This window comes from Phyllostomus hastatus, unplaced genomic scaffold, assembly GCF_019186645.2.
Source record: "Phyllostomus hastatus isolate PE091 unplaced genomic scaffold, TTU_PhHast_1.1 phas_contig_152, whole genome shotgun sequence".
Classification (NCBI taxonomy): domain Eukaryota; kingdom Metazoa; phylum Chordata; class Mammalia; order Chiroptera; family Phyllostomidae; genus Phyllostomus; species Phyllostomus hastatus.
The window spans coordinates 2,453,893-2,470,116 of record NW_025333622.1 but is presented as its reverse complement, the minus strand read 5'-3'; the positions used below and the strand labels follow the sequence as shown (position 1 = coordinate 2,470,116).

The following is a 16,224-nucleotide window of genomic DNA, read 5'->3' as shown; positions in this document are numbered from 1 at the left end:
ATTTTTGAAGAGCAAAATTAATTCTCAAAATAAAAAAAATACTTTTCTTGATTTATACCTGGGTACTGCAGTGTTTCAAAGAAAGGCATGAAATCACACATGCTTATAGTACATATAAGAGACACCAACTTTAACTTTAAAGAAATTAAAACAAAATCTAATTGTTGACAAAAAGGAAATAATTTTAAGTAGCAAGCTATTTGATTTAGATGACTCATGAAGTAATTCCCAAAAAATGTCTTTTCTATAAATAAGACTCAAGTTAACATCATATTAAAATTGTCACATAATCATGATATGGGTCAGAATTATCATTTCAAATCTGCATTAATTCATACCCATGCAAAAATTATTTTAGGCTGAAGAATATTTTCAAACTATTCTTATGAAACCATTTTGTCTTGAATAACTTATAAATTATTTTTATTAACTTTTCCAAAGCAAATTGTATACACAAAATAATTTTCACCAGTTTATGTTTTCTGCAACTGTAATAATGTACAAAGTATGCAACAATGTTTCTTTACCTCCAGTTTATTTCTTGAAGAAGTGGATTTCCAGTCAGAGTCAATTCACGGAGAGAACAGCATGCATCAAACCACTTTACAGCACTTGTAAGATCTACAGAAATAAACAGTAAGAATCATTATGAAATATATATTAGAAAAAGTAATAATAGATCAATGAGCATTTTATTTAATTAACTATTTTAAATGCAACAAAAATTATTTGTTCTGCAGAAAACAACTTACTTTTAAAAGGAGACCTTATTAAGAACACAGAATCTTATGTCAGAATATATATTACTACTATTTAGCAACTCTGTGAACTTATGCAAATCATGTAACTGATTTATGATTCAGTTTCATACCTATCTCATAGGGTGAGGATTAAATTAAATAATGTGTGTAAAGGGCTTAAAACAGTTTATTCCAGATTATAAACACAAAATAGGAGAAAGTGAAATCTGAAACTTTGCAGGTGAGGAGGGGTTGTCAAGAAATTTTCAAAGTCATGAAAAGCAAGGACCTACAACCAAGAATGCTTTACCCAGTGAAGATATCATCTAGAGTGGAAGTATTACTGTAAGTAGCAGTTAGAAATGAGCAGCTGGAGGGAAAATAAAGCGGGGCCCCCACTATTACAATCTAACAAGGAACTCAAAACAGGAGGCTGGAAACAAAAGGAAGTCATGTCTCACCAATGAAACTGGTCAGATAAGATTGCCAGGTACTGTGAATACCACAAACAGGGATAGCGCAGGAGGAGGGGAGTCCTTGAGACTCTGTGCTGGGTGAGGGAGCCTCTGTAACAATTTCACTAAGACAAAGAGCCTTTACTAGCTGAGAAAAAAAGCCTCTGTAGCTGTACATTATTCCCAAGGCTTAGAAGGGGAAGGAGGAGAAACCTGAAAGCTGACTCAGGTATATAACCCCTGAACCCCAATAGTCAGAGTACTTGGATTAGCCAGGTGCCCACTTGTAGCCTTGGCTGAAGTGTATAGAACAAACTTACTAGAAAACTTACAACTTTATTTCCTCCATATGGGGTGCATTCAGACTAGCCAGTGTCTACTTGCAGCTTTGTGCTCACATGCATTTCATAAATAAAGTTGTTATCTCATTACCACTATATGTTTTGCCCCTTGCTTGAATCCTTCTCTTGAGAGCAAGGCAAGAACTGAGGAACAAGCTTGTGGGGAGGGAGGACTGACTCAGGTCTCTCCCCAAAAACATAAGTCCAGATAAAGACCTTCTCAGACAAGAAAAGGCTAAAGAGTTCATCACTACCACTTCAGTATTATATGAAACATTAAAGGGTGTCCTTGAAGAATAAGGAGGAGAAAGAGAAGAAGGGACAATATGAACACTAAAATAGCAATAAATACATTTACCAACAATTGATTCTAAAAAAACAAAACAAACAAGCAGAAAAAAAAAACAGAATTGGATACAGAGAACAATTTGATGGTTGTCAGATCAGAAAGGGCTTAGGGGGATGGATGGAAAGGGTAAAGGGATTAGGAAGTACAAATTGATAGTTACAGAACAGTCTTGGGAATGTAGAGTACAGCATAGGGGATAAAGTAACCATATACGCATGACCATGGACATGGACAATGGTGTGGAGATTTCCTCAGGGAATGGGAGGGGACTGGGTACAGGGGTGCAAAGAGGGGAAAACTTGGACAACTGTAATAGTATAGACAATAAAATATAAACAAAATTTAAGCTAGATTTTAAAAAGTAATAGGGTAAGTGGTTGAATTAAAGACATCCTTTTAAAGTTTTTCAAGATGGACCTGTTAAACTTTCAAAACTAAAAATAGTAAGTTAATCTTAGGTACATTACAGAGTAATTTATGTTCAACTTGCTGTCCCACAGAAAAGAATCATAAAACTGGTCTATATACATGAAGCACCTGTTTTTAAGCCTGACTCTGAGAGAAGGGAAACATACACGGTGTGTCTACAATCACTGTGGCTTTCTGACTGAAAGCATTTTACCACTTCAGAGCAAGAGAGTAGAGGCCAAGCAAAGAGGCTGTTTTGCTGAGTGAGAAGGCAAAGAATAGAACTGATGCTGGAATTTATGGTAAAAAGGACTGAGAAGAAGCTTTGAGTGTATACGTTGTGGGGAAATGAGCTGGGAGTAGAAGTCTATGTGAAGATTTATGGCAGGTCCTTAGGCAAGGGCTACGTGTTACATTACATAGGCAGAACAAGACTGAGAAACCTAACAGAGACCACCTTCTGTAGGGCTGAGCTGAATGATGACGCTGAAGTTCACACAGCAATGAAAGACATTGGAGCTTCAGCTCAGCCAGAATGAGACCTAATTGAGTATCTCAGAGATTCAGCTTAAATTATTAAAGACTATGCATTAGGAGTGAAGATAATGCTCTAAGGTAGGGGTATGTGCTCAGAGTTGAAAACTAAAATGAATTGTCCTAGGAGAGAATGAAATTATAAATGACAGAAAAAAAATTGTCCATCAATACTTGAACTGACTATCAGAATTAAACTTAACACCCTTTAAAAGGAAGACAACAATGTCCAGACTCAGTCAATAAACTGTAATGTGTAAAATGTACAACATATAGTTTAAAAACTAGATATTAAAAAGAAATAGAAAAATGACCTATTCTTAAGGGAAAGGCAGTTAACATAAACACATCCAAAGTAGCCAAATGTAAATCAATTTTGACAAAGACACTAAAATAATTCAACAATGAAAATGCTTGTTTAACAAATTGCTGAACAACTAAACATCTATATTAAAACCCAGATTTATCCTCTGCCTCAGATCATTTATAAAAAATTAATCTGAGATAGGTCAGACACAAAGGTAAAAACTAAATACAAAATTTCTATAAGAAAACTACAAAGCATGGAAAATCATCTCAGTCAGGAAGTAGGAAAATACTACAAAGAACACAAAGGAAAATATTTAAAAATGATAAATTTCATCACAATTTACAACTTCTGCTCATCTACAGATAACATTAATAAAATCAGTAAGTTAAGGAGTGCTGGGAGAAAATATTTACACAACATACATCTGACAAAGAACTTCATTCAGAATACATAAAAATGTATACAAATCAATAAAAAGCAATAATCAGATTTTTAAAAAATAGTAAGACATTTGAATAGACACAAAAGAATACAGAGCAATCATCAATAAATGCATGCAAAGAAGCACAATATCATTCTTCATCAAGAAAATGCAAACTAAAACTAGAATAAAATAACACAATGAAATACAAACACCCTGTAGAATCAAGCAATTAGAACACTCATACACTGCATGTGGGGCTGTAAAATGCTACGACTACTCTGGAAAAGGTTTTTTTTTTCAGTTTCTTATCAAGTTAAACATACACCTACTCTATTATACAGAAATTACACTCTTACACATTTCCCCAAGAGAACTGAAAACATGTATCTGCAAAAGGATTTGTTCAAGAATTTCCATAGGAACTTTATAATCATGACAGCTCCAAACCTCAAGCAATTAAAGTATCAGACAACAGGAGAAAGTACAAATAAATTGTGATATATTCTATATTCATACAGTAGACTACACTTCAGAAAAAAAGATTAATGATATAAACAACATAATGGGATACCATATGAAAGTTCAGCAAAGAAAACTAGAGGCAAAAGAGAATGTATTGTTTGATCCCATTAATATAAAGATGTATGACAGTCAAAATTAACCTATGGTGACAAATTAGAACTACAGTTGTCTTTATGAGGAAACTTCAGGGAGTTGAGATGGGCAAATTTTGGGGGAATTATTCAACCAAATCAATTCATCATTTTCCTCATTCCTTAATACACTTTTAATGGGTGTCTATACCTGCTAAAAGTCAACAAGTTGGACAAGTTTGTTTCCTCATTTCCACTGTTATCTATTTCATAGTTAAAAGACATATGATATTAAGTAATGATATAAGTGTGACATATGCCAAGGTCTACCAGAGAAATGGGAGTAATGTGATTTTAAAAGTGGAAAAAATGCAATGAAATTATTTCACCATGACTTTGAACGAGCTCAGAACATGCAGCTTCAAGCGGACATATGGAAGTATAAAAACAGCAGATGCAAAAGTACTCTGATCTTCCTTATTTTTCTTTAAAGTAGGAGATGAAATTCCTACGTGAAAGATGCCCTCCCTATACTAGGAGGAAAGAGATATTCTTTTTTTATATTTTATTGATTATGTTATTATAGTTGTCGCATTTCCCTCCCTTTATTCCCCTCTACCTTGCACATTCTGCCCCACCCACATTCCCCCCCCCCCCCCGGTTTAGTTCATATCCATGGGTCATACATGTAATTTCTCTGGCTTCTACATTTCCTATACTATTCTTAACCTCCCCTTGTCTATTTTCTACCTACCATTTATGCTACTTATTCTCTATACCTTTTCCCCCTCTTTTCCCCTCCCATTCCCCTGCCAATAACCCTCCATGTGACCTCCATTTCTGTGATTCTGTTCCTGTTCTAGTTGTTTGCTTAGTCTGCTTTTGTTTTTGTTTTAGGTGTGGTTGTTAATAACTGTGAATTTGTTGTCATTTTACAGTTCATATTTTTTATCTTCTTTTTCTTAGATAAATCCCTTTAACATTTCATATAATAAGGACTTGGTGACAATGAACTCCTTTAACTTGACCTTATCTGAGAAGCACTTTATCTGCCCTTTCATTCTAAATGAAAGCTTTGCTGGATAGAGTAATCTTGGATGTAGGTCCTTGCCTTTTATGACTTGGAATACTTCTTTCCAGGCCCTTCTTGCCTGCAAAGTCTCTTTTGAGAAATCAGCTGACAGTCTTATGGGAACTCCTTTGTAGGTAACTGTCTCCTTTTCTCTTGCTGCTTCTAGGATTCTCTCTTTAATTTTAATCTTGGATAATGTAATTATGATGTGCCTTGATGTGTTCCTCCTTGGGTCCAACTTGTTTGGAACTCTCTGAGCTCCCTGGACTTCCTGGAAGTCTATTTCCTTTGCCAGATTGGGAAAGTTCTCCTATATTATTTGTTCTAATAAGTTTTCAATTTCTTGGTCTTCCTTTTCTCCTTCTGGCACCCCTATGATTTGGATGTTGGAACATTTAAAGATGTCCTAGAGGTTCCTAAGCTTCTTCTCATTTTTTAAAATTCTTGCTCTTCATTCTTTTCTGGTTGAATATTTCTTTCTTCCTTCTGGTCCACACCATTGATTTGAGTCCCAGTTTCCTTCCCATCATTGTTGGTTCCCCGTACATTTTCCTTTATTTCACTCAGCATAGCCTTCATTTTTTCATCTAATTTGTGACCATATTCAACCAATTCCGTGGGCATCCTGATTACCAGTGCTTTGAACTGTGCATCTGATAGGTTGGCTATCTCTTCGTCACTTAGTTGTATTTTTCTGGAGCTTTGATTTGTTCCTTTATTTGGGCCATTATTTTTTGTCTTGGCTCACTTGAGTCATGAAAGGTTAAGTGCCTAAGGCAGGTTCTGCTGAAAGGACTCATGCACCCGAATGCCTTTTAATGTGCAGGTAAAAATGCTGGAATAACTTGTCCCAGTGTAAAAAGTCTATCCCCATCCACACAACTGTGGTTCCTTAGATGAAAGTATGTTCTCAGTAGAAGGGATCACAGCTCTTTTCTTTCCCAGAAAGAGATATTCTTATGACAAGGACAGAAATAGGGGCTAAGAGAAATGTGTACAAATTGTTAAACTACCCCTTATTTTTTAGTCACTTCTCCATTTAATTAAACTCCTTAACCCAAGCACTTTTGCTGTGTCATGTTCTCACAATTCACTATTCTTGTCCAATTTACTATGTTAGTGTTCAAGTCTAATTACTTCTTGGGATGTTTTGCTTGTGAGAACTCCCATATACATGTAAAAGAAAAACAATTAAAACTTGTATTCTTTTTTGATTGTCTTGTGTCTGTTTAATTCTTAGTGCCAGCCTAAGAACTTAAGAAAGTAGAAGAGAAATTTTTCCTCCTCTATACCTTATTGTGTGTGTGTGTGTGTGTGTGTGTGTGTGTATACATACATATATATATAAGAGGTCTGTCTGGAAAAAGTGCAGCCATTGTTAATAAACGAGAACAGTTTGTGCAACATCAATGTAACCTTGCAGTCAAGACAGTGGACTGGAGTGCTCATGTGTGAACTATGATGACTTCACTATACTAGTCAGTTGGGGAGACAGAAACTGTTGAGGGAGCATGTGTACTGTGTGGCCATCACATTCAAAATGACTGAGTAGGTAGAGCAACACATCTGCATCAAATTTTGTGTTAAGTTTGAATATTCCTGCACAGATACTGAGAATGATTCAGAAGGCCACAGCTATGGGCAACTGTGATTGGTAGCTTCATCACAACAACGTGCCTGCTCATGCATCATGTCTTGTGCAGAGCATGTTGGCAAAACATCAAATCACCCAGATCACACAGCCCCCACTCCGCCACCCCACAGCCCAGATTTGGTGCCCTGAGACTTCTGGCGTTTCCCAAAACTAAAATCACCTTTGAAAGGGAAGAGATTCAGGAAAATACAACAGGGCAGCTGATGCATATTGGGATAACTGTGTGAGGTCCCAAGGTGCTTATTTTAAAGGGGACTCAGGCATCATTGTCCTGTGTACAGTGTTTCTTGTATCTTGTATTTTCTTCAGTAAATGTCTTGATTTTTCATAGTACCTCGCTGGATACATTCTGGACAGACATTATAGACACCTATATATGCACTTATACATATATATATTATGATTTGTAAATACCATTAATACATCTATATAAAACAAGTCCTTGTCATATATGGAACAGAAACTCAAAAACGTATTTTTAAAAAAATTTTGTATTATTCTAAACTTACCAGAAAGACAATTGTTGCTGATATCCAATTTTTCCAGAGAAACAAAATGATAAAATGGTGTGATTTTTGTCAAACTAAAAACAAAAAAATAGAATTCATGAAAATTTTAAATTGGCATATCCTTAACATTATTGAAGTAACTATATAATTATACATTATATAACACAATTACATAATTATATGCAATTATATATAACTATATTTACAATTGCATTTGTACACTAAAATATAATCATAATAACATTTATTAATAGTACTTATTAAAATGTAATATATAATTATAAGTATTTATATACTCCATAATGGAAAATGTATATTCATTTCTAAAGAGAAATATCATTGAATTGCCAATTTCAATCACAAATATCATGGACTTTAATGTATATGTGGTTTTTAAATAAAAACAAGTGCATAATATTGTTGTTATTGTTTTGCCTTGCCTTTGTATAAGGCTAAATTTACAGAGAATTTATATTATTTCTATTTTTTCCTGGATCAAACACATAAAAACCATCAGTAGGTAAAAATCATAAAAAATACTTATTTTTAATTTTTGACAGATAACTGATTAGAGTCACTAATTCTGTTTTTAATTTTAAAATGTTTTGTTTACTAGATTGAAAGTAAAAATATTCTAAGTGTCTAAAGTTATACCAGGTTATTTATAAATTGGAAATATGTATCAAAGGATGACAATAATAAAAATGTTTTATATCAGTAGAATAAACTTAAGAAATTTATAAGTATATTTAAAATCAATACTCTTATTAAATTATGTGTACTCAAATTCTAACAATAATAATCTTTCCTCCTACTTAAAAAAGTTTCTATTATTCTCCAAGAAAAAAATCATCATTAAGAGCCTGCATTCAAGCAAGAAATGTAAGTAATATTCAAAATATTCACATCATTGGGGAAAAAAGCCACAAAGGAAAAATTAACTTTGGTTTAATTTACATTTCTAAAACAAATCTACACTTACTCTGACCATGATGTTACATTACCCTAGATATTTGGGAATAAAAATTAAGCCAAATCACCTAAATCTTTAAATAAGACAAGAATTCATTCATATAAAGTATATTCTCACCACAAATACAAACATGTTCTGACTAATTTCCCCTATGAATATTGGAACTTTATAATTATTCAAACTATGCTTCAATTGAAGAAGTACTTTTGGTACAAAATAGTATGCATTAATTTCCAGTTCTTTTGCTTTTAAAAAAAATACTTTCCCTCTAGTTGGCCTGGCAGATTTCTATATCTTTATTCCTAATAGCTCCCAGCAATGGAAAAAATACGTTCGTTCTACATTCAGAAGCTTATGAAATAATACTGTGTCTGGGGTCCTCATGCATCTGACACAAAACTTTCCCTTGTATTGACCTAGACTCCTCTCTTGTGCTATCCTGTTGTACATTAGCAGGGAGACAAAAGACACTACTGATGAAAAAGAGACTAAATATTGAGCTGGGAGATCTTTCTGAATGTAGCCAATACTAAATGCATACAATATTATTATTTATACTAAACCTATACAACACTACTTCTTAAAACCAATTTACAGGAGAAAAACCCAAGGTAATAATAGAAAAAGTGAGAAAATATTGGCCATTAGATTTATACATATATTTCAATATTTGGACACATAGTCCTTAATAGTAAAATTTACTGAAATGTCACATGTACATAGAAAAACAAGGAGAAATAAAAAAAGAAGAAAGTTAAAACTTTGTCAATGTATACTTAGTGAAATTAAGCCCTAATGTCCTATTCAGGCATGTTCTACATTTTATTACAAGTACGAAATTAAAGTTATTCAAGTAAAAATAGAATTTTAATAAATGTGTTTACTAACAAGAAAATTATTCTTTGTTTTCTACATTTAATAGTCTTTGTTCTTCTAATAAAAGGATTTGGAAAGATTAATTGTTAATGAATTTTTCTCCTTTTTCAGAGTATATCATATTTTCACCAAGAAGTTATAAAACAACCTATAGGAAAAATATAAGTTATATGAAGGCATTAAATAAACATAACTAATAAAGTTTTAGAATAAAAACAAAATTCTCCATTTTCAAATATCTATTTAAGCAAAGCAATATTTGGTTTGACCAACTACTTGTATAATATTGAAATTTTACCTTTTCAGATAGCCTTGTTTTTAGAATCATGTTCTTTTTCTTTTGGGGAAATTTTAATCAAGAAACTGGTTATTTTTACCTGTATGACTATTCATTAGTTTGATAGAAACCTAATAGTAGAATCTTTACATTTACAAAAAAAAGACCTCTAGAACTTTTCTTTTTACTGACATTCTGTGTATATTTTTCCTAAGAAAATTCAAACCAGAAAGACAAAGGACATTAGTGAAAACCTAATACCATTTGACCTTGTCACATTAGCCCTGGGCATAAAAAAGATATAAATTTCAAAGACGACAAAAAGCAAAAGATTTGTACAATGAGCAGCCAATGGGTACTAGTTTTCATTTTCTGCTCCTATTTAGAGTCTCTCTGTAGGTAGAAAGGCTTGTGAAGCCAGAGAGTCTTGCAGTTACAACTCCATAGAGTCAAACTTAAAACAGTCACATGTCGTAATGAAAATTTAAAACAGAAGTCAGGATGAAACAAGTATTTCAAACAATATGTACTAAGTATCATTCTTTATATGCGTTTCATTTGTTGGAAGAAGAGCATATGGACACAATTTCTTCCTTGTGATGAAAATATTTATCAAAAATTAAAAGAAAAATGTAATTTAAAAGACATGCCAGACACAAATCTAGATACCTTCTTTATAAAATTCTCTTCAGGTTTGCAAAATATATTTGCATACATTTTCCTTTTGGATCTACATTAAAATCCCATAAAATAGGTAAAGTAAGTATTACTATCCTTTTCTGCACATGAAAAAATTGAGGTTTGGGTTGTGAAAACAGTTGTTCTATGTCAACTTACAAATAAATGGTAGATTCATAATTCAAACCTAAATCTGCTGATTCTGAGTTTTACCAAACCTGATATGGTTCTGAAAAAAGTCAATGCACATGTAAGATGGAAAATTTTTATAGTTCATAGTATTATATTATCATAAAAAATCCTAAGGTTGAAAATTATTTTTACTATGATTTTAGAAAATAATTGTCCGTTCATATCAGTCACATTTCCCTGGTTCCCTAGACCTTCTCCTTTCACCCTTCAGAAGTGGTAGACAGTTGCAGGAGAGGCCCATGAAAAGTGAATTCAAATGTAAGTGACAACATTATTAAAAAGTTCAAAATAGCATATATTAATTATATAGTAATGTCATCTCTTTTTAAGCATAGTTAAGCTCAAAAATTAAGTTCTTTTATTCCTAAGAGTTTTTTAGGGAATGAACATGTGTTAGTTCTGTACCCTCTGAAACAGGAGACACTGCCCTAATATCTAAACTTGTAAGGCTAAGCAAACAAAATTATAAATGAGTGTTTGGCTTAAGTTTCCCAATTATTGTTGTCCTCTCTAAAAAGCATTTTAATAGTTTAGTATGTATAACTCCTAGTAATATCATATTGATAGGGCAAAAATTTATTACCAGCTAATATTACTTTTAACTTTTATCAGTAGAATATTTCTTTGATGATTTAAATAAAATGAAATTAAAGGCATATTTTCTCAAAAATGTTTTTGATATATATTTTTCTAATACTTTAAAATATTATGCTCATCATTGTGGCTTGAGAACCATTTCTATGGAATATGCTAGATGTGCTAGCATTTCTATTAAAATTTTATCTCATATTGGAAAAAGATCCAATATGTTTTTGGATGGTCCAGATTACTTAAAAACTGTTATCTGATAGAGTTGGCTCTGGAATAAATGTCCTTTCATATTTTAGATCTGACTAAAACATATTTTAGATCTAAGGCAATTTTTTGAACAAACATTCAGTTTTGATCTGTAAAATAATGGAACAGTTTAATAGGTGGAACCTAAATCACTGGGGACATACATGCTCAGAGGATGAACACTGCTGTGGCTAAGACTGAGAGAAAACTTTACTTTGGGGGGAACAGATACCTATATTAACATTGGGTTGTCCTTGTTCACTTGTTTTGTCAGAATTGTACAACACAAAGAAGGAGTTTCTCTTAAAGGTGGTTCCTTTCTGCTACTCCATGGGCCTTTCATAAACAAATTAATCATATTAAAGTGAATAAGTCTCAATGAAATATTGAGCAGAGGGAGGCATATACATTTTGTGCTCCTGTTTTGGTTTCAATGGTTATTCTCTGCAAAGATCCAGATGTTTGGTAGTTTCAAATGGATCTTCTATGACAGATACCTATGTCAATTTAATGTTAAAAGTATTTTTAAGTGTTATTTTATACCCTTAGGGAAATCAAATTTAAATCAATCTTAACAGTTAAAAAAAGACATGCAAGTTGAGAGCAGATTAAAAATCATTCTTCCAGGACTTAATAAGTACCATTTGAGAGAATGAGACATCCTTCTGAATTAAATTAACTACCTCCTGCATTTTCCAAGGACTATATTCTTTACAAATATAAACAAACCTATCCTGAGAGTACTCTCCATTTATAGTTTTAAAAAGAAACAGAGTGAGTAGGATAAGTAACCATTGAAAGTCTACTAAAATTCAAGGGTATGTCAATACACTTTAATTTTTTTAATCTATAAAGTTGTATTTATGATTTACATACTAATTTAATATTATATACTTTCACTGAACAAGCTAACAGCTTTTCTACTTATTTTTGAAGATCATACATTTAAATAATAATTTTTGAACTTATTGCTTAAATGAATTTCATTTTTACCTGTTCTGAGACATAGAGATGTTTTGTAGTAAAGGCAGCCAATATAAAGAAAATGCTTCCACAGATGAAATGCTGTTATCATCCAGATACAGTTCTCTCAGTAGAACATGATTCTCCAAGGATGGAAGCTGTATTTAAAGTTGAGTCATTAGCTTATATTAAGCAAAATATTTGTCATTTAACCAAATTTAAAAATATAAAACATATCAAAACTAACAACATATATATTTGGTAAACTGCATATCATAAGTCAAAGTATAAGGTAATGAAAATTTTAGTAAAAATAAGATTTTTAAGAACTAACCTCATAATTAGAATTTGCTTTTTCTATACAAGATAGTTCTGATAAACTTTAATTAGAATTGCATGATAGAAAATTTGGTCCCACTTACATACTACAATGTAATATAAAAGTTTTGATTTCTTATATGTTGGTATTATGAAAAACTTAAATTTGATTTCTTTATAAATATCCTATGGTGAATATTTTTTAAATAGAAAAAAAGTGCAATAGTTTAAAATGAACTGAAAATAAGATACAGATGGTAAACAAAAAAGAAGAAAAATAATCAAAAATGCTTTTAAAATGTTTGGTTGATATTTTCATTAAAAGAAAAATGTTGCATTAATCACAGAAAGCAATTAAGTTGAAGCAATTACCTCACTTAGATAATTTCCCTGTAACTTCAGTATTTGAAGCAATCCACAATTTTCAATACCCTCCAGTTTAGTAAGATGATTATGTGAGCAATCCAGGTATATAATGGTAGGAGTATCATAAAGGCCTTTTGTACTAATTAACTGATTGTGGTCCACAACTAGTCTCTGAAGATTTTTCAAAGATTCTAAACCACCTGGAAGAAAAATTTTCAAGATCACTTGTATCATGATTCTTCCAGATTTTAAAGGAGAATTTCAGTTTTTTTTCAATAATTGCACATTTATATTTCCCAATATTTTAATTACAAGTGAAGGCTTGGCCCAAATTTCTGGTGTAAAATTTGTAAAATGCATTATTATTATTTAAACTTCTACTTGGGAGATGTATTTTTGAATGACATCATATATCAATTGAAAATTAAACAAAATGCTAAAGATATACATTGGGCACTGAATGTTATATTTTAAATGACAGTGGAACAATGAATATATATGTGGACTCTTTAAAAAAGTAATGTTTAACTCAGTTTCAAGGGATTGGTTTTTTAAAATGTATTATTTATTAAGTATAATTGGTATATAATCTTATATTGGTCATATTTGTTTCAGGTATAAAAAATAGCAATTTAACATATTTCACTTGAATCCTTTCTTAGGTTTTAATATATAACATTAGAATGCCATTTTACTTATATTGAGATATCTACCTTCCAAACAAAGTAGGTACAATCATATTACAACCAATGAAGTAATGAAACAACCTAAGTATCCATTGACAGACAAATGGATAAAGAATACTTCAGTGTACACATGCACAATGGAATATTAGTCAGCCATAAAGAGAATTAAATATTTCCATTTATGAAAACATGGATGGACCTAGGGGGTAGTATGCTAAGTCAGGTAAAGACAGACAAATACCATATTATCTCATTATATGTGGAATCAAAAACCCAAAATAAACAGACAATACAGAAAGAAACTCATATATACAAAGAATAAATTGACTTATGGGTGGGTAAGTTAAAAAAGGTGAAAGAGATTAAGAAGTACATATTGCTAATTATACAAATAGTCACAGGAATATAACGCATAGCATATAGAATACAGTCAATAATATTATAATAAGTATGTGTGCTGTCAGGTACTAGGTATGAGACTTAAGTGACCACTTTGAAAGGTATATAAATGTCTAATCACTATGCTGTACACCTGAAACTAATATAATATTGTACATTAACTGTAATTAAAAAATAAATTTTAAAACATAAAATAAAAACAAAGGAATATTGGTATATTTTCAAGTATTTTAATGTTGTCACAAGTGGCCTCCTTTGTGCTCAGATAAAGTTAAAACCAATATGATACTATACAAAAAAAAGTTAGAGGAGGCTTAGACCATAGGTGAGGGATCATAAGGAAAAAAACTCAGAAGGTTGTTTAAAAAAGCCAACCGTAGTAAATACTGGGAAGGGATGCTGAGAAAGTCTGTAAAAATTTCATGGAAGAACTAGTCTGCCATAAAAAAAAAGGCAAGGAAATCCTACAATTTGTGATGACATGGATCGACCTTGAAGGCCATATGCTAAGTGCAGTAAGTTAGACAGAGAAAGACAAATATTCTGTATGATCTCACTTATATGTAGGATCTAAAACAAAAATTAAAAAAAAAAACACAACAACCTCATAGAAGTAGAAATTAGACTTGTGGTTACCAGAAGCAGGAGGTCAAGAATGGGAGATTAGAGGAAGGTGATTGAAAGGCACAAACTTTCAAGGTATGTAAGTACTGGGGATATGATGTACCACATAATGACTGCAGCTAACACTGCTGTAAAGTTTTTAAAAGAGTAAATTGTATCAGTTCTGATCACACGGAACATTTTCTTCTTTTTGTTAATTGCATCCACATGAGAAAATGTGTGTTAGCTGACCCTATTGTGGTATCAGTTCACAATATATGTAAAATCATCAGGCTGCACACCTTAAATGTATGCAGTGATGATGCATGTCAATTATTTCTCAATAAACCTAGACAATGATTTATGGCAAATAGTAAAAATCTATAAAGTGCTGTTTTGATTGAACAATGGATTATGTATGTTCTCTATAGGTTATACCTTGTTGTATGAACTAAACAATTCTAGGAAACTGGAAATATTGTTTAAAGATTAAAGTGCTGGTAAACAGAACATATTCAGTGAGTATTGTATGTCTAGGGAACACTGAGCCTAAACCCTGGAGAATAGACTTCCAATCTGATTTTCTTGTCAAAGTCACAAAATATTTTCAATGAAATCTTGAAATAGATATGTTTTTCTACCAAAGAAATTATTTGATAATAAACTTAAACATAATCTAAACAGAAACATAATTATGTATAAAAACTAATATCTGGAATGTATATAATCAATTTATCCTGGAAAAAATGAAAACATTAACTAAATATTTGTTCCTTAGATTATACAATGTATTGTGATTTACAGAAAAAAAAAGGGAGGGGGGAGAACCTGCTTGCAGCAAAATTGGAGAAATAAAAAAAATCAAATAACATTACAAAAATCTCACAAGAAAACTTAACTTTATACCATATTTTTAAAATTCAGATAATAGGATTATGAGTGTATTGTAAAATACTTCAGAGATACATTTCAAGAAAGACTACATTTCAAAATTGCAGTATCTCTAATAATTTGAGTCAAAGCAAATTAATGTTATGAATTATTCTTATAAAAAAGAATATATTTTTATGCTAAAAGTGAATTTTTATACTGAAAATATATTACACAATCTTAGAGAAGCAGGAAAATGCATAGAAGACCCAAAGAAGAAAAGAGAAATTGAAATTGAAATTTAGGCAGTAATCATATTTTTTAATATATCTTTAATTGATGTTTAAATACAGTTGTCTCCATTTTCCCACCACCACTTTCCCCATCCCTACCTACCCCCACCTCTCACCCTCAATCCTATTCCCCTTGGCTTTGTCCATGGGTCCTTTATACATACATGTTCATTTGTGACCCTTTCAATTCCTTCCCAAAATATTTCCCTCTCCCCTCCCCTCTGGTTACACTCAGTTTGTTCTTAATTTCAACATCTCTGATTAGATTTTGTTTGTTTGTTTGTTTGTTTTGTTAATTGGGTTCCACTTATGCCATTTCACCTCCTGGCTTATTTCACTTAGCATAATGCTCCCCAGTTCCACCCATGCTGTGGCAAAGGATAGGGGCTCCTTCTTTCTTTCAGCTGCTTAGTATTCCATTGTGTAAATGTACCACAGTGTATTGATCCACTCATTTACTGATGGTCAACTAGGCTACTTCCAGCACTTGGCTATTGTAAATTG

General features: G+C 31.9%; 1 protein-coding gene across 1 annotated transcript in view; it reads right to left on the bottom strand.

Annotated features, from left to right (window-relative positions):
- LRRIQ1 (leucine rich repeats and IQ motif containing 1) overlaps positions 1-16,224 on the bottom strand; it is a 192,638-nt gene that overhangs the window by 120,425 nt on the left and 55,989 nt on the right. The window contains exons 10-13 of the mRNA XM_045830587.1: positions 12,876-13,069; positions 12,216-12,343; positions 7,390-7,463; positions 528-621 (exon numbers count right to left, since the gene is read on the bottom strand). Coding sequence (XP_045686543.1) covers positions 528-621; positions 7,390-7,463; positions 12,216-12,343; positions 12,876-13,069 — 490 coding nt within the window. The remainder of the gene's footprint in view (positions 1-527; positions 622-7,389; positions 7,464-12,215; positions 12,344-12,875; positions 13,070-16,224) is intronic.